The 19,451-nt window shown below is 41.6% G+C and overlaps 1 protein-coding gene across 1 annotated transcript in view; it reads left to right on the forward strand.

Annotated features, from left to right (window-relative positions):
• Positions 1 to 19,451, forward strand: part of adam10a (ADAM metallopeptidase domain 10a) — a 116,924-nt gene that overhangs the window by 94,370 nt on the left and 3,103 nt on the right. The window contains exons 5-15 of the mRNA XM_053676780.1: positions 5,533 to 5,633; positions 7,302 to 7,469; positions 7,784 to 7,876; positions 9,030 to 9,213; positions 11,518 to 11,681; positions 12,631 to 12,814; positions 13,365 to 13,515; positions 15,298 to 15,481; positions 15,687 to 15,795; positions 16,236 to 16,456; positions 17,932 to 18,058. Coding sequence (XP_053532755.1) covers positions 5,533 to 5,633; positions 7,302 to 7,469; positions 7,784 to 7,876; positions 9,030 to 9,213; positions 11,518 to 11,681; positions 12,631 to 12,814; positions 13,365 to 13,515; positions 15,298 to 15,481; positions 15,687 to 15,795; positions 16,236 to 16,456; positions 17,932 to 18,058 — 1,686 coding nt within the window. The remainder of the gene's footprint in view (positions 1 to 5,532; positions 5,634 to 7,301; positions 7,470 to 7,783; positions 7,877 to 9,029; positions 9,214 to 11,517; positions 11,682 to 12,630; positions 12,815 to 13,364; positions 13,516 to 15,297; positions 15,482 to 15,686; positions 15,796 to 16,235; positions 16,457 to 17,931; positions 18,059 to 19,451) is intronic.

Genomic DNA, 19,451 nt, shown 5'->3' on the forward strand with positions numbered 1-19,451 from the left:
ACATTATTGCTGTAGACATGATCTACCACGTTGCTCGTGCCTTCGTCAGAGGATGTTTGTGGACGTCCGCTCCTCGGTTGGTCCGTAACACCTCCAGTCTTTTTGAATTTGGCAGCAGTGTCGTGTGTGATGTGTTTGCATTGTTTGCTGCCAAAGTCCAGCGCAACCTTGCAAGATCTTCCTGATCCGACCATGAGAATGATTTCAGTAGGTTTTTTGTTTGTTTTTTTTTTTTTTTTTTTGGGTCAAAGGAATTCTTAAAGTAAAAAATATATATAAACAAAGTATGAACAGTTTTGGGAGACATTTTGCTGAAGTGTTAATTTCCCCCTATGTATGCAGACTTTTGGGACACCCTGTATAAGTCACATTACTAACAATGCCCACAGAACCTCAAAAGGCCTTTAAAAGGTGTTTTTCATATTGTAGCCCTTACTTAATATGTATTTTGATGAAATGTCTTAAATTTGAATTTACGTATGCTTAGTTTTAGGCCGCAGATATTCTTAATCTAGTGTATTTTGATTGATTGATTGATTTTGTATGATTATTGTCCAGAAATAATGATGAGTAAGAATGTTAAGAATGCTGTTAAGACTTCACAGATGAGAGAGTAAAAGGTATTGACAGATATCTCGTTCTGTACATATGTACGTAGTGCACGTCTTGCGTGTGTTCATACGTGTGCATGTGTGTGAGCTTGTTATCGGTATCTAATAGCAGTCTGGAAGTGAGTGAATTTCCGGCGTGATCCAGTCAAGCGATTGCTAGGGACCGCTGCCGAGAGCAAGACAAACCTGTGATTAATGACTGGTGTGTGTGGGTAAGTGATGTGTGTGTATGGGAAATGTTGTTCAATCACAAACTACTATTACGAAAGGTATTATATTTATCCAACGAGTCGTTAACTAAAATATGCCTAGTTTTGAAAATATTTGAAAATTAATTTTGAGTATTTTCCTTAAAAACATGTTACCACTCACCAGCTGATAACTTCCAGTGAAAGTCCTTCTACTTTCACGGGTGGGAATGAGCTGGGAAACCGACACACTCAGCTGGGGTTGGGTGTAGGGATGTCACGATACCAAAAATTTTGTAGTCGGTACCGATACCACCAAAAGTACACGATACTCGATACCAAAGTCGATACCACGGTGTTGTATAAAATTAAAAAAGTAAAATTAAAAAACTCTCCTGGAGGACATTCTCCTCTGGGTTATACTGGCAAAGAGAGGGGGGGGGGGATTTCAGTTATCAAACACCGTCTGATGATGAGTGGACGTGCACTCCTAAACGCGTCTGTGTGCATGCGCGTACGCACACACCACACACACACACACACACCTTATACTCTGAATGCAAGCATTAGTTTAAATTCACTGATATGGTGGCAGACCAAACGATTTATTAGAAGCTGAATGGCTGAAGGGCTGAATGGCGATGCATGGAGGCCCATTAGGAGGTAGTTTATAACATCGCAATGCGTTAGCATTGTTAACAAATAACTGGCTATCGCTAACATTACATGGAGCATAACGTTAGCTGGTTTCACGGCCACAATGCCTGCTGCCTCAAACAAACATAATATAGGACCGAATTTGTGCTTCGCCAACTTCCAGGTGTTTCCTCGCTTTGTTTGAAATGAACGATAGCATCGGTTGCACACCGGAAACCGATACTAGCTTTCCTCTCTTTTCCTCTCAACGAGTCGGAGCGGAGCTAAACTTAAAGCTAAGCCAATCTTTTGTAGTTATTCCCGTGTGCTTGTAGGCGTTCCTCTTCTTCTTCACGTGTGGACCGACTGAAACACTTGTGCGTATTTGCTGCCCCCTTCAGAATCGCAACCTCGGTATTTCCGTAACAACGGTACCAACGGAAATGCGGAAAAACAAGTACCGTCACGTTTTAAGAATGTTGGTACCTACTTGGTACCGAAGTATCGGTTCTCGTGACATCCCTAGTTGGGTGTGTTGGTGAGGTTGCTGTTCCAATCCATGCTGGGAAAGTTTGATGGAAAAGTGCTATTTTCCGTCGCACGGTATTAGGGATGGGCGATATCTTAACGTTTGTGCTATACGTTTGTGCTAGAAATTCTCCCCACAATAAGTATGAGTCTTCCCGCGATAATAACGATAAAGCCTAGTTGATGACGTATTTCTGTCTGCGACCCGTAGAGGAGCTACCTCTACAATCTGGAACTGATTTGGTTACAGAAAATCTGTTTTATTTTTAGATCAATGTTTGTGTTTCTGAGGCTCTCAAGATCACAGCTATCACCTGAAGCCAAAAACAGTGGTGCACGGTGCTGTATTTATATCGTCATGGATATCGTTATCGCAATAAATACCAGAAAATATCGTGATATAGTTTGAAGTCCATATCGCCCATCCCTACACCGTATGTATATAGGTGCCTCTTGTTTTCCTCTCTGTATTACAGCGTGAGATAGTGAGAGTCTGAACAGTGTTCTTTGCTTTTATGGGGTGTAGGTACGATAAGGCTGATAAGTATGATAAGGCTGTTCTCTCACATCATGAACACATCCACTGCCTCGTCTTTCTTCCAGCCTTGGCCTCAGTAATTCGAGACACACAGCGCAACTTCACGTTCTGCTGCTTTGTTTTCTAGCACTCATCACCTTCACATTCTGCTTCCAGCAAGTGTGTTGCGTGTCCCCAAAATAGCTCCTTGTTCTCATCTCCTGACCCGCCATGTGTCAGCATTGTTTTATTTTTTGGGTAAAGATGGAAAAGTTTGTAGTAGGGCTGTGTTCCGAGGCAGCCTCAGGCCTTGTTCACATTCAGGACGGCACCGAGGCCTGAGGTTGCACCACTGGAGTGTCTCCATACGGCTTTAAATTCTGGCCCGTGCAAAGGATGGTGAGAGATGTAGAGAGCGAGGGAGAATAGAGGAGAGGACAGAGGCACTAGACAGAAAGAGAGAGAGAGTAAGAAATAGAGAGATGTTGGCTGTTGTAATTCCCCAGGCACTCATTAGTTCTCGGGCAACTCTGTATCTGTCTCAGGCAGACCGCAGCAAAGCAGGCTACAGCGACAATGCAACTTCTCCAGGCTTTCACACACACACACACACACACAACTGAACAGTGTATTTTTCTTTTAGGCTAGGTTTTGCGGTGCTGTCAACTGGCAGATCAGGGTCTGGATTTGGACCCTGTAGTATTTCAACAGACTGAAACAAGCACCCGAAAAATAGTATAGCGAACAATGAATGAAAAAACTGGCCTTAGGTCAGCGACTCCTGTTTTTAAAACATTGCAGCTTCAGTGGCAGATGTTTTGTTGTGGACAATAATGTGCATGTATGTCAATTAGTTACTTGAAGGCAGCTCATTGAGAAAGCACAGTTTATATTTCAATTCTTTATTTCATATCCCCTCTCTAGTCTGATTAATGTACAGTACTGATGAGACGGTATGTTCAAAGTACTACACATTTTACCTGCATTAGTGTGTAACCTTGAAGTAGGTTTCATACACATTATTATATTTGAAACCTGCTGAAGTCCATGCTAACTCTGTGTTTTATTGCAGTGTTATTGCCTCTGATAGGTTTCTGTTTAAACCTGGCCTATGGCCAGTCATATTCTCAATGGGCCACTGTAGCCATGCTGGAAAACACCAATTACTTTAATTAGGGTATTACTGTTTAATTTTAAACCTGGAGCCACTTTAGCTAAAGCTTGATACCTAATAATTTATTAATAATCTGACTCATGGCTCATCTGAATAAAAATGTTATACAGTATCTCACAAAAGTGAGTACACTCCTCACAATTTTGTAAATATTTGATGATATCTTTTCATGTGACAACACTGAAGAAATGACACTTTGCTACAATGTAAAGTAGTGAGTGTACAGCTTGTGTAACAGTGTAAATTTGCTGTCCCCTCAAAATAACTCCACACACAGCCATTAATGTCTAAACCGCTGGCAACAAAAGTGAGTACACCCCTAAGTGAAAATGTCCAAATTGGGCCCAAAGTGTCAATATTTTGTGTGGCACCATTATTTTTCAGCACTGCCTTAACCCTCTTGGGCATGGAGTTCACCAGAGCTTCACAGGTTGCCACTGGAGTCCTCTTCCACTCTTCCATGACGACATCACGGAGCTGGTGGATGTTAGAGACCTTGTGCTCCTCCACCTTCCATTTGAGGATGCCCCAGAGAGGCTCAATGGGGTTTAGGTCTGGAGTCATGCTTGGCCAGTCCATCACCTTCACCCTCAGCTTCTTTAGCAAGGCAGTGGTCGTCTTGGCGGTGTGTTTGGGGTCGTTATCATGCTGGAATACTGCCCTACGGCCCAGTCACCGAAGGGAGGGGATCATGCTCTGCTTCAGTATGTCACAGTACATGTTGGCATTCATGGTTCCCTCAATGAACTGTAGCTCCCCAGTGCCAGCAGCACTCATGCAGCCCCAGAGCATGACACTCCCACCACCATGCTTGACTGTAGGCAAGACACACTTGTCTTTGTACTCCTCACCTGGTTGCCGCCACACACACTTGACACCATCTGAACCAAATAAGTTTATCTTGGTCTCATCAGACCACAGGACATGGTTCCAGTAATCAATGTCCTTAGTCTGCTTGTCTTCAGCAAACCGTTTGCGGGCTTTCTTGTGCATCATCTTTAGAAGAGGCTTCCTTCTGGGATGACAGCCATGCAGACCAATTTGATGCAATGTGTGGCGTATGGTCTGAGCACTGACAGGCCGACCCCCCACCCCTTCAACCTCTGCAGCAATGCTGGCAGCACTCATACGTCTATTTCCCAAAGACAACCTCTGGATATGACGCTGAGCACGTGCACTCAACTTCTTTGGTCGACCATGATGAGGCCTGTTCTGAGTGGAACCTGTCCTGTTAAACCGCTGTATGGTCTTGCCCACCGTGCTTCAGCACAGTGTCAGGGTCTTGGCAATCTTCTTATATCCTAGGCCATCTTTATGTAGAGCAATGAATTCTTTTTTTCAGATCCTCAGAGAGTTCTTTGCCATGAGGTGAAATGTTGAACTTCCAGTGACCAGTATGAGGGAGTGTGAGAGCGATGACACCAAATTTAACACACCTGCTCCCCATTCACACCTGAGACCTTGTAACACTAACAAGTCACATGACACCGGGGAGGGAAAATGGCAAATTTACACTGTTACACAAGCTGTACACTCACTATTTTACATTGTAGTGAAGTGTCATTTCTTCAGTGTTGTCACATGAAAAGATATAATCAAATATTTTCAAAAATGTGAGGGGTGTACTCACTTTTGTGAGATACTGTATATGCACATGATTCAGAATTGAGAAAAGCTATGATGGGACACTAAATGCTACCTCTTGCATGTGTATTAATTTGGGTTACATGTACCGTGCAGGTGAAAGAACATTTCAAATCTCCATTTTAAACGAATTCATTCAAATGGCTGAGAATCCAGCTATTTGCATGTCAGATTGAATCGTCCTGCCCTGTGTGCATTTGTGTTTTATCTATCTTCATCTTTCTTCGTCCCTAGATTACCCTCACAAGTACGGCCGAGAGGGAGGCTGTGCAGATCACTCCGTGTTCGAGAGGATGAGGAAGTACCAGGCATCTGCTGTGGAGACTCACGCTGAGGTCAGTCCACATCGTTGAGAAATGCTTCTACAATGCACAAAAACATACAAAAACATATTGATACCTAAAGCAGTTTGAGATGAAATACATTGCATCAGAAATATGAAATAGTAACACAGAGTTGTTTTTCTTCTATTCCTGAAATTAAAATGGTTGTGTTTCTGTCAGAAGTGATGTGTTGCTTCTCGCGTCACCTGATATATGATTAGAGGAAAGGTGACAACAGCGCAGAGAAATGATTACATTACTCTGAGACATTCGGAGCTTTTAAAAGCGCCAGGCTCTTTGCTTGTGAGCTTTTAAAAGTTGTCTTATTTTGTTATTTAGGGAGTAATCAGGATTGGGTGTGGCGGCACATTCCGGCATTTTTTAAGTCCTTGGGTGCTTTTTATGCACCAACAAACCTCTCCCGTCTTTTTCTGCCTCCTCTAGTATAGCAGAACTTTGACCTCAATATTCAGAACAAAAACATAGAGTCTAAAGCAACAAAAAAGCCTCTGCTTAATGCATAATGAGTGTCTTATTGAAGACATCTAGAATTTTAAACTTTGCTGATGGCTTAAAAATGTCATATGGGGTATTTGCAGAAAGTCTTCCTTTCTTTGTTTCTTTGTTATTTCTCATTTTCCTTTGTTTGACGTTTCAGGGTCTTTTTTTCTTTGTTTCTTTCACTCTCTTTCTTTTCTTCCTTCTTTGTTTTTATTCTTACTTTTGTTCCTTATTTCACTCGTTCTTGTTTTGTTTCTTTATCTTTTCTCCCTATTTTTTCTTATATTGAGCATGAGGTTTGTCTTTTATTTAACTATATAGGCATAGCAAAATAGCTTAAAATTGTTCAATGGGGGGAACGGTGGCTTAGTAGTTAGCACATTTACCTCGCCCCTCCGGGTTCTGGCATTGAATTCTGCCTCTGCCCTGTGTGCGCGGAGTTTGCATGTTCTCCCCGTGCTTCGGGGGTTTCCTGCAGGTCCTCTGGCTTCCTCACCAAGTCCAAAAACATGCTTTGTAGGCTGATTTGGCACTTCCAGATTGTCCGATGTGTGTGACTGGGTGCCCTGCAAAGGGTTGGCACCCCGTCCAGGGTGTCCTCCACCTCGAGCCCTGAGTCTCCTGGGATAGGCTCCAGGCTCCCCATGACCCTGTGTAGGATAAGTGGTACAGAAAATGGATGGATGTTAAAAGTCATGATGGGTGTACCACTCTTTTGCAGAGCATCCTTCACACCTAGGGGCAATTTAAAGTTGCCAATCCAGTATATTGTTGAGAGGTGGGAGGACGCTGCACCACTAGTCCACCCACAGTTGAAGCAGCACAGTTGAACTAATAAAAAACACCAAATAACAGTTATAACAAGCCAGATGATGCTTCACTGTTGAGCTCCCTGAGAAAGACTGATATTGCATTGTAATTGAAAGTGTGAGTGACGTTGGGCTACTCTTGCACTGAACAGGTGAAACAGCCTTGTCTCCTGCATAAGACCTGAATAACTCTGTGTTCAGGACTGTTTCTTGCTTTTCTATTTTGCTTTTCTGGAATTTTCCTGGAGCCAGTACCAACAGTAGCATAACGGAAGGTTACTACAGATAATAATGGATTTTTGGATGGGTTAGAAGATGTGTTGTGTTGGTACTTCCATGCTGAAAGGTTTTTGCTCTTTGCCTCCTGCAGGAAAAGAACAGACAGCATGCAGTGGACGAAGAGGAGGATATAACAGGGCCAGTGATCCTGAGGAAGCGTCGAGCCGCTCAAGCTGAGAAAAACACCTGCCAGCTCTTCATCCAAACAGACCACCTCTTCTACCAGTACTACCGTACTAGAGAGGCCGTCATAGCTCAGGTACAGCATTAAATGGATCCCAATAGACCAAGACCTTTGGACCTTTATGGTATTGCAGTAGTGACCAAAAAGCTGAGCAAGACCCATAAAGAAATTTACACGTTTGCCCCCTTCGCCCAAATGTACCTGAACAGCCAAGATTTGTTTTCTGTTCAACAAGTGTCTTTAGTTTTGCACCATGGTTGCGAGGCTAATGTGTTAAAGAAAATCTGTCTCCTAAATATTTAAAAGCCAGGTGGCCACATTGGTGGTTGTGTTTTGTAAAGCTGCTTTAATACAGTACATTGTACCGACTGCTGTGTTTGTCCCAACAGATCTCCAGTCATGTTAAGGCCATCGACTCAATCTATCAGTCCACAGACTTCCAGGGCATCCGCAACATCAGCTTTATGGTCAAGAGGATCAGGGTATGTGTGTGTTTGTATTATCTTGCCTCTTTCAGCTTGATCAGCATTGTGCTCAGTGCTGGCATCATTTATTGTCGTGGTGTGTGTGCTTGTGTGTGTTTGTGAGAGAGAGACAGAGAGTACTGAGAAAAACAAGGTGTATGAGCACTGTCTGTTAAATCCAATTATTTTCTAGTCATCATGTGCTGATTATCAGTGATGCAATATGTAAGAGATAACACCATATCGATATGGGAAGATTAATGAATCAACACAGTAATCACATTGTGACCACTGCACCACATGCAGCATGTTCCCATGCTAATCGCCGTGGCCTTTCTTTGTCCCGTGAGCTTCAATATCTGACCACCTACTCCCGCCTGCGTGAGCGTGAAAACCATCTGCTCCTGTGACCTTTGTGTTTGGTCCTGCGGGTCCTGCGCAATCCCAGTCCCTTATGCCCGGCTCTAATACAGAGACCCCTTTCATTCCGGTCATTGTAATTGTTTTCTGCGATAGTAATTTGTTTCGGCACCTTCTTGTACTTGCTTGTCATTGCTAATGAAAGCATGAACCTACCATCAATATCTTGTTACGCCGTCACTCAGAGGTCCGTGTCAGATAGCTGCTTATTTCTGCTCTAACCGCTCTGGTGCCAGAGAACTAATGAAGATGGACTGCACTGAACACGCTGAAAGGTCTTAATCAAAGCCATTTTATATTGTTGAAATCACCTGACATTTAGGAGCTGCTGTGGAATAAAATATATAAAAAGACCGTCATTAATTAATATCAGTACAAAAGAGGTTTCACCAACCCAAAGGACCCGAAGTGGGTTTTCATCTTATTAGGAGAAGAATATTGTTCCTTGTCCAGTAGGTTCTTTAAAGGACTTTATTAGCTTCTGTAAGAGGTTGGAGGCATGTCGTTATGAGAGCTGCAGTGGCTCCTACAGACACTGAGATGTGGACTGATACAGATTGATCCACCTACATCTCAATGCTGCTCATGACGCTCTTTCTGTTTCCCTGTCTGTCTGTCTTTCATATCTTCAATTTATGGACCTTCAATTTAAAGAAATTGTTTATCCAAAAATGTTATATATTTTCTGTATTAGATGTACCCGCTGTTGTAGAGCTCGTGTGATTCCTTTCTCTCTCACCTCCTCTCTTAGATTAACACGACGAGTGATGAGACTGACAGAACAAACCCTTTCCGTTTCCCCAACATCGGTGTAGAGAAGTTTCTGGAGCTGAATTCAGAACAGAACCATGACGAATTCTGCCTGGCTTACGTCTTCACTGACAGAGACTTTGATGACGGAGTTCTGGGATTAGCCTGGGTTGGAGCACCCTCAGGTACACGCACGCACAGACACACACACACATATACATACACACACATATACACACACATACACACACACACACACACACACACACACATATACATACACATATACACACACACACACACACATATATACACACACACACACATACACAGACACACACATATACATACACACATACACAGACACACACACACATATACATACACACACATATACACACACATACACAGACACACACACACACACACACATATACATACACATATACACACACACACACACACACATATATACACACACACACACATACACACACACACACATATACACACACATATACACACATACACAGACACACACATATACATACACACACATATACATAGACACACACACACACACACACACATATACATACACGCACATATACATACACACACATATACATACACACACACATATCCACACATCCACATCTATCTTTTTACGCACACACACACACACACACACACAACCCTTTTTTACACTCACACAGTGCTGATTCAGGGAACTAGCAAAGTTTTTTAAATAACTGGGTCACATTTCTACCAGAGTTGAACATCACAAAACACATGGCATAAAAATTTCAGCTATGAAGGATTTTTGGATTTGAGAACATATTTCACTACCTAAAGTTAAATTATTGGGTGTCTGTTAAAAGCAAAGAGAGGAGTCATAGACAAGGATTATTCATAAGCCATTCTATGTATTTTTTTATTGATTTCTAGCTTTTTGCGTTATGTATAGCCGTGGTGTGTATCTGCTTTTGCATTTGAGTTCCTATTTAGAAATATTTCAGTCAAATGTTTAGTTCTTTGTCTCAGACAAGAATTAATTGTCACAATATAATTTTTTTTTATTAAAGTTGTCGTGTTTGTTTTAATGTTATCTAATCCATATTTTATTTTTAATTACCTAGTTATCTATGTATATTTAGTTAATGTACTCTAAACACCGTGAATTTAATAACAGTGTACTCTTTTGGCAGTTACACGGCTGACTTAATAACAATATTTGTATTCTTTACAAAATAGTTTGCAAATGATTCCAATTTGGCACACATGTACAATGTCCATGTGACCTCGTAGGTAGGGCAAGGAGACGTGCATGATTTCAGCCAGTGGAACACTATCTAGGACATTGTGGTGGACCAGCTCTTTTGTGGTTTGAGATTAGGCACCCGAACCGAAGACCTAACACGTGCACTTAAATCTCCGTGTCCTGTCTCTGACGCTGGCTGTGGGTCACCGATCAGAATACATGGGCTGTTAATCTATAATGAGATCTTTCTCTGAGGTTGAGGTGAGGGAGAGGAGGTTGTAATGAAGGCCATGTGATGTGCTTGTCACGCTGTTGAGTATCTCTGGCATCTGGAGCAAGAGCGGCCTCCATTAACCCGCACTCATACTGATACAATCTCTGTCTTACTCTGTTGCAGTTCTGCTATATATGTACGTGTGTGTGTTTGTGTGTGTGTGTGTATATGTGTGTGTTTTCTCATGAGTCCATAGGCTCTTTAAGCTTCTAATAGGTTTCTGAGTAATTCACTAGAAAATACATTGCTAACCTACACCGACATGAGAAAATCCTGCTGATCTATACAGGCTAATTCACGTTGTTCTTATTCTTCTGATTTTATCCCGAACGGCGCATACCTTGCTCGGAAGAGAGAGTGGAAAAATCTCTTTTGAGCACTCTGTACTGTGAGTAAATGCATATCAGTGAACTCTAGGCCCCTGATGGGCTTCACACTGCACTCTGATCAATGAACTTCTACCCAGAAAGGCTTTGCACACTCAGACTTGCTGTCTATATGCAGAGAGTGCAGTGCGTGAAATCACTCATTCACAAAGACGTTTTTGTAATGGAATATCTTTGCAGTCATACCAAGAAGTGTGGATTGGTCAGGGATGACTGATGTAAGTAGTGTTATCTTTTGTAATCCCAATCAGACTACAGGTATCAGAGGAAACATGGATGATGTAAATGAAATGCTAGGGCCATCTCAGTTACCAGCTCTCAACCCAGTTGAACATCCATGAGAGGTTTGGAGCAAAGTGTTAGACATTTCTTACCACCACCATCATCAAAACACCAAGGGAATATGTTTTGAGAGGCATAGATTGAAGCTGTTCTGGTGACACATGGAGGACTTATGTTGTTTTATTCTTTATTTTGTCACCTGTGCGTATATATTTGTCGACCAGGTTGCCTGTGGTTATGACTGTTATAAAAGGAATAATACTATAAATGTTTTCTACTATTTCAGGAAGCTCTGGTGGGATTTGTGAGAAGAATAAACAATACTCCGATAATAAAAAGAAGTCTCTTAACACTGGCATCATCACCGTTCAGAACTATGGCAGCCACGTTCCCCCTAAAGTGTCCCACATCACCTTCGCCCATGAGGTCGGACACAACTTCGGCTCCCCTGTGAGTATCCGCTGCTTATAAGTAAAGTTCGGGACCCTAAAGGGTTGTGGAATGACCCTGTATTCACACTAGCAACCAACAAGTCACTTGTAGTTTGTCTTCTGGCAATGTATGGTGAGTGAATCTGCTAGCAACTATATATACAGTAGCTTATAAAGTGAACTAGTTAGTCACAAATTAAACATAAATTAAACAATGTACTACTCAGTGTAAAAATTGGTTGTTTAATTTACATTACATGCTAGGCTTTGTATCAACTTCATTAGCACATTATCAGCGAAAGCCCACTGTAATGTACTAGCTATGTATATTCACCAGAGACACCCATGATCTCTGCTACGTCCTTGAATTCTTTTTCATAATGTCTCTAGGCACACCTACTGCTTTTTCTGAAATCGCGACTTCCTTTCGCACATGTACATAGAAAATGAACAGTCACCTGTCGGTTTGTGGCTTGCTGTTGTGAATGTAGGATGAGAACCACACAGGTTTCTGTTTTGTGCCTCTGTTACTCTACATCAGGGGTGTCCAATCTTATCCGGGAAGGGCCGGTGTGGGTGCAGGTTTTCATTCCAACCAAGCAGGAGCCACACCTGATTCCACCTGTTTAATCAGTTGATCTTGGCTTTCAATAGACTCAGGTGTGGCTTCTGCTTGGTTGGAATGAAAACCTGTACCCACACCAGCCTTTTCTGGATAAGATTGGACACCCCTGCTCTAGATGAACTGTGACAATTTTTTTTTTAAGGTACCCTTTGAAAGCAGCTTCATACTATGTATGGTCTGTATTGCATCAAAATAAAACAACTAAGACAAATTGCAAGCATTTATTTGCCGTTATCTGCCAACTAGAAACAAAAGGCTATTGTCCAAATATATGTTGTACATTTTGCGTTTGTTCTGGAGTAACTGCCATGTCTTTAATTCGCTCCTCTTCTTCGTTTGGCAGCATGACTCTGGCAGTGAGTGTACTCCGGGAGAGTCAAAGACCTCTGACATGAAGGAGCGAGGCAACTACATCATGTATGCCAGAGCCACGTCCGGAGACAAGTTAAACAACAACAAGTTCTCCATCTGCAGCATCCGCAACATCAGCAGGGTGTTGGATGCGAAGAGATCCCAATGTTTTGTCGGTAAGAGCTTTCTGCACATAGCCAGGGTCTCCAAGCATCTAGTGGGATTCATTTTTAAGGAATAGATCAGCCACACAAAGTCCTCCTAAGCCCAAATGTTGTCAATGTTTGGTGTGTGCCGTTTACTACTGTATTTTGCTCTGGAGCTATGCCAGTGATGCAGCTAACAAGTAATATAGCCACTAGTTTAGCATCATGTAGCTGTATAATCATGCTAAACATTTGTACATTCGCATAAAACGTGTTGGGTTCTTCAGTGTCTCAGACTTACTTATGTGGTTTCTGACACAGTATGACACACTGAAGTTCAATAGGATTTTAAGCTGCAGCGCCAAAACAGGTAGAAGAATCATAGGAGTAGGATGTGCTACCCAAAGTGTGAAAGTGGAATTGTATTTTAGAATTGGTTTGGATATTAATTTGGTTCTAATTTAATTTCATCAAACATGTCTAAGCTGATTGTCTTCATTGGTATTTATTTATTATTGTGCCACTACTGTGTCAGTTTCACAGCTGAGAATGGTATCTTTAATTTTCCTCCTTTCCTCAGAGTCTGGCCAGCCCATCTGTGGAAACGGTTTGGTGGAGGTTGGGGAACAGTGTGACTGTGGCTACAGTGATCACTGTAAAGACACTTGCTGCCACAATGCCAATGAGCCAGATGGCAAGAAGTGCACACTGAAGCCTGGAGCCAAGTGCAGGTATGTGCTGAGTCTGGAACGTCCACTGCAGCATTCATGAATGTTCATGAGAGCATACAATCCCCTTTCTGACTGCATGAGGTGGTGTGTTTTAGCATGGACAAGTCAAATTCATTAGCAAACCCACCATACAAGTGAAAGCTCAGAGTGCTTATTCAGCCCCATGTTGTGGTTGCTCATAATGAAAGTAGAATAGAAAGTGTTAGCTAACATAATGATCTCAAATTCATGGTAAGATACTTAGATAGTTGAATACATTAATACAGACAAGGGATATGAGTATGAACGTGAACTCAACAGTGAAAATGAGTGTATCCTCGAATTGCTAGGTAAAGAGGGAAGGTGATCTCACAATTCACATTTCTACATAATAAATATAAATCGTGTTTGGATCCTCTGTAAAACCTAGCAACATTAATTCACACATTTATTTTTTACTATGATTAATCATTGCTAATTCTACACTGTTATTAAGTGCTTGTACCAACTGCTAATACAGACAGGTGTTATAATTTATTTGAGTAATATATTCATTATTATCCTTAGCCAGAATTCATGCTCTGTTAATGCCTGTAGTGCAGTAGGTTGTTGTCTTTAGGCAGCCTGGATTGTTTGTGCTTGCGGGTCTCTGTACCCAGCCGGTGCTGACGAATTGTGTATTTTGTCAACGCACTGTCGCTATGCTCATCTAGTCTACCAAGGTGTACGGACTTGTAATGGTCAAACGGCGTGGGGTTCTCTCAGATTTCGTCTGTTTCCCAACATGTGATGTGTTGTTGTTTCACTTGTGCTATAATTTGGTTGGTTCTGATTGACGTTGTTGTTTTGATCTGGTCTTGAGTCTGTGGGGTGATTGTGGGTAGCTGCTGTTCTTTAGGTGGTTACAGAATTTGGTGACCCTTTTTTGGAAATGCATGATTAATCGATATTGGCTTAATTCTGCTTCGTGTACATTGTTTGTTGTGATATAGTGCACCTTTAGGATGTGCTTACAGAACTATGCATGTCCGGCTGTGAAATTCTTGAATGGCAAAACATACCCCAGACCTCAATGATTTAAATGTCTTCCATCCATCCATCCATCCATCCATTTATTTGTTCATTCATTCATCTTCAGTCAGTGCTTTATCCTGCTCAGGGATGTGGTGATTCAGAGCCTATCCGGGGAACACTGAGGGTGAGGTGGGATGTGGATGTGACACCATTCCAACACAGTGCAGTATGCACACACTCGGTCATTCCTAGCATGTTTTTGGGAGGTAGGAGGAAACCGGATAACCCAGAGTTAACCCAAGCAGACATTGGGAGAGCATGCAGAACTCTACATAGATAACTCAGGATTGAAGGAGCTGTGAGGTGGCCATGTGTGCCACCCTTAAATATTTATAGTTACAATAATAATTGGAATAGCCACAAAAATGTTTTGTTTTATGGCATAGAAAGCTCTGCACACTTTTATCTTCACTTCACATCCTGGTTAAAATTTGTCTGAAGAAGTGATCATGATGCTAAAATAATTATAACTGGCGAAGCGGGCGTTTTCTTTTGTGCCTAATATAAAATGTGTGTGTTATTCCCTGCGATCATGGAATCATGGTTGCCTGCCAGGGCCTAGGACTGATAGTAGTGCTCGAGCTGCCTCGGCCAGCACCGTTAACATAACATACTTGTGTGTCGAGTGATGAAATCTGTTCATTTATTGTTTATTTTACACTATTGTTGTTGCTTGTACACATTGATTTAGTCAGGTTATTCTCTCATTGCTTTCCTCTTCTATCACAGTCCCAGTCAGGGCCCGTGCTGTACAGCTCAGTGTGAGTTTAAGGGCACTCAGGAAAAGTGTAGGAACGAGTCGGATTGCGCTCTTGAGGGCAAGTGCAGCGGCACCACAGCACAGTGTCCTACTTCTACTCCAAAGGCCAACTTAACAGCATGCAACGGGGAGACACAAGTCTGCATCAATGGGGTATGAACTGTCGTACTATATTCTAATGTGTGTGCATGATATTATCTCTACATTTGGCTGGTAATTTGAACATTAATTTCAGACTCCTTGCATCTACTCCTCATGTATTTACATGTACTTCGCTTCTGTGTCTGTTTCTTCTCCCCTTCCCACCCCACCCAACCCCAACCCACCCCACCAACCCCAACCTTCCATCCCCTCTCAGGTCTGCACTGGCTCTATCTGTGAGAGCTTCAACCTGGAGGTGTGCACATGTGCCAGTGAAGATGGGAAGGATGAGACAGAGTTGTGCCATGTTTGCTGCATGGAGAAGAGTGAGTGCTGCACGCCAGCCTAAGCACTGGTGTTAAATGTCGTTCAGCTCTGCTGTGCACAAGTTACACATACACATGCACACATTTATGGAGAATTACAGATCATCATAATAATTAATAAGCTTTTATTTATATGCATTTATGTATTTTATATATTTACCTTTTACATATGGAATGCAGCTCAACATACCTTAACTGAAATAATAATAAAAAAAAGTGAACAACACCATACGTACATAACAACTAGTAATCAAAATGTAAAAACCGAAAAGGCTTTAACTTGTGTCTTTAAACCAGAATTGGGGACGAGATATGAAATGAGTTTATAATGTGGCACATTACTACCATTTTAAGCAAATCTGGAATGTACACACAAAATAAAAATGTTTTGCTTTGCTGTGTGTGCTTTTACATGAGCATCTGCATCTGTATGTACACAGATAAGCCCAACACGTGCAGAAGTACAGGCTCTAATGAATGGGCAAGACACTTCAATAAGAAGGTTCGCACCCTACAGCCTGGATCTCCCTGTAACGACTTTAAAGGCTACTGTGACGTGTTTATGAAGTGCAGGCTGGTGGATGCTGACGGACCACTTGCCAGACTCAAGAAGGCTATCTTTAACCCTGAGCTTTACAAGACCATCGCTGAGTGGATAGTGGTAAGCACAGCTTTCTATATTCTCCCTCAGTGAGCCAGAGTGTGCTGACAATAGTGTGTGGTAGTGTACAATTTGTCAGCTATTTTTAAAAGTAGTCTTAGTCTTAGTCCTGTGTCAAATGTCCTCGATGATCGTTTTTATCATATTTAGTCAACCTTATCCTGTTTTCTCTACAGAAAGTTGACTAAATGTCTGAGCATTTTAGTCTGATCTTAGTCTAAGAGAAGTCTAGTCTATAGTTTTAGTCAAGGAAAACTGTAAACATTTTAAGATTACTATTGATTAACATTTCAATCAGTTTAGTCTCACCAGTGGTGGAAATGTCCAAGATACACTTTTTTGTTTGTTTGTTTGTTTGTTTTTGCCTTATTTACATATGTGTAAATATAATATAAATATAACCATATAAATACCTCATGTCGCCTACAAACGATATGCTTTCTGGAGTATCAAGACAGGCACATGAAAGATTAATGAACAACATTCATGAATTATGTGTGGCACAAAACAAACACCCTTCATTCATCCTTATCTTTTATATCACAACCCTCTGCCCTCTCACTCCTAGCTTTTTTTTACCAGGTGGTAAAAAGTATTTTAATATAGTCCTGCCAGACTCTCTCTCTGTCTCTCTCTTGCCTTTTTTGACTATCAACAAAAATAAGAGTGACAGCCTGTATCAGTGCTATAAAAAAATGAAAGTGGTACAGTCCATAGGGGCTTGAGAATCCTTACTGAAACACTTTACAAGCATTACGTGTCTCTCTATGTAACTATTGAACCAGTTTTTATTTGTAATAAACATGTAAGCTAACATAACGGTGGATATAATACTCAGCAAGCTGTGATTCTGACAATAAATTAAGATGAATAAGAATGTTCAAAATAGATTAAACCTGGATCATTTCAGGTACTCGCGCACAGCTTGATCCGTATTAAAGTTTCTACTATCGCATCAGTTAAAAGTAACTGTTTCTGTTAAGATTTTCAGCTTCTTTAAGACTTACCTGAGGTGGTCTGATCGGTCCTGTGAGAACACACGCTGATAGAGAAGCGTTCCCATTGGCTGTAGCCTGTAGGTATTACGGGCAATCACGAAAGTCAACATTGCACAGAATATCCCCGCTACGCTTGTAGCATAGTTCCATGTGCGAACTCGCATTTATGTGTGGATCTCGCATTCGTTTCAAAAACAGCCTATAATATTTAGTGTACATTTTAGTCTCGTCTTTTTTTTCTTTGTCAACAATATTGCATGTTAATCCAGTCACAGTTAGTGTTTAATGACATCGATGTCATCTTATCATCTCATCTTAGTCATGGAAAAAACGGTCATCCACAAACATTTTTCTTCAGTTTTCGTTGAAGAAATTAACACTACAGTGCGGTTCTCAACAACACAGGAAAGGGTTATTTGTCATTGCAAGATACAGTTTATTGTGTACGAATGTTTAATACGTGTGTATATGTTACAGATTTATTGGTGGGCTGTGCTGTTGATGGGTATTGCTCTCATCATGTTGATGGCTGGATTCATTAAGATCTGCAGTGTTCACACACCAAGCAGCAACCCCAAACTACCCCCACCAAGACCACTGCCAGGTAATGCACCCACCAAACTGCACTTCCCAAACCACTGCCAGGTAATATCCTCAATTAACTTGCACCTCCCAAACCAATGCCAGGTAATATCCTCAATTAACCTGCACCTCCCAAACAAACCAATGCCAGGTAATATCCTCAATTAACCTGCACCTCCCAAACCAATGCCAGGTAATATCCTCAATTAACCTGCACCTCCCAAACCAATGCCAGGTAATATCCTCAATTAACCTGCACCTCCCAAACCACTGCCAGGTAATATCCTCAATTAACCTGCACCTCCCAAACAAACCAATGCCAGGTAATATCCTCAATTAACCTGCGCTTCCCAAACCAATGCCAGGTAATATCCTCAATTAACCTGCGTCTCCCAAACCACTGCCAGGTAATATCCTCAATTAACCTGCGCCTCCCAAACCAATGCCAGGTAATATCCTCAATTAACCTGCACCTCCCAAACCAATGCCAGGTAATATCCTCAATTAACCTGCACCTCCCAAACAAACCAATGCCAGGTAATAGCCTCAATTAACCTGCGCCTCCCAAACCACTGCCAGGTAATATCCTCAATTAACCTGCACCTCCCAAACAAACCAATGCCAGGTAATATCCTCAATTAACCTGCGCTTCCCAAACCAATGCCAGGTAATATCCTCAATTAACCTGCACCTCCCAAACCAATGCCAGGTAATATACTGTTTTGTTTAATTGGGTTCTCGTTATCTACTTTTAGGACTTGTGTGAAAATCTAATGATGTTTTAAGGTCATATTTATGCTGAAATGTAGAAAAATCTAAATGGTTCAGAAACTTTCAACACCGGTGTAGAAACTGTGCACACTCTCACTGTAACACTCTATATGTGACACAGTAATAAGCTTTTCTGCTCTGTGTAAACTATATTCAGAGCATGAGCTTTGGCCTGAAATTACTTTCTCTGAATCACAGCCAAGTCATCTTGCACCACAGTGCAGCTCTGTGCACCTCTGCAATAAAAAAAATGGCAAGACAAGTGAAGTGAATCATTGAAAATGACTTTTGTTTGTACCTGCTCCTTCACCATCAGTAATATTCCAGCTGTGTCTTACAGACTGTCTTACAGACACAGCACCCTGCTCACCTTCACCACTTTACTTTCTCATCCAGTTGTATGAAAATTGAAGGACACTTTTGAGTCTCAGACCCACATTGTAAGACGAGTCACTGAGGACTTGTCTTGCCTTTCCTTCTTTCCTAACTTTGTACCTTACTACTTTTACCTCATTTCACTCTATGCTCCATTTCTCTCTCCTTCATATTCTCTTTTCCTTTTTCCTCTCCCTCTGTCTTTGTCATTTCCTTCACCTTCTGTCTTTTGGGTACTGCCCCTTTCTTTCTTTTGATGTCCATTTACC

The sequence above is a fragment of the Ictalurus punctatus genome, chromosome 27, assembly GCF_001660625.3.
Source record: "Ictalurus punctatus breed USDA103 chromosome 27, Coco_2.0, whole genome shotgun sequence".
Taxonomy (NCBI): Eukaryota; Metazoa; Chordata; class Actinopteri; order Siluriformes; family Ictaluridae; genus Ictalurus; species Ictalurus punctatus.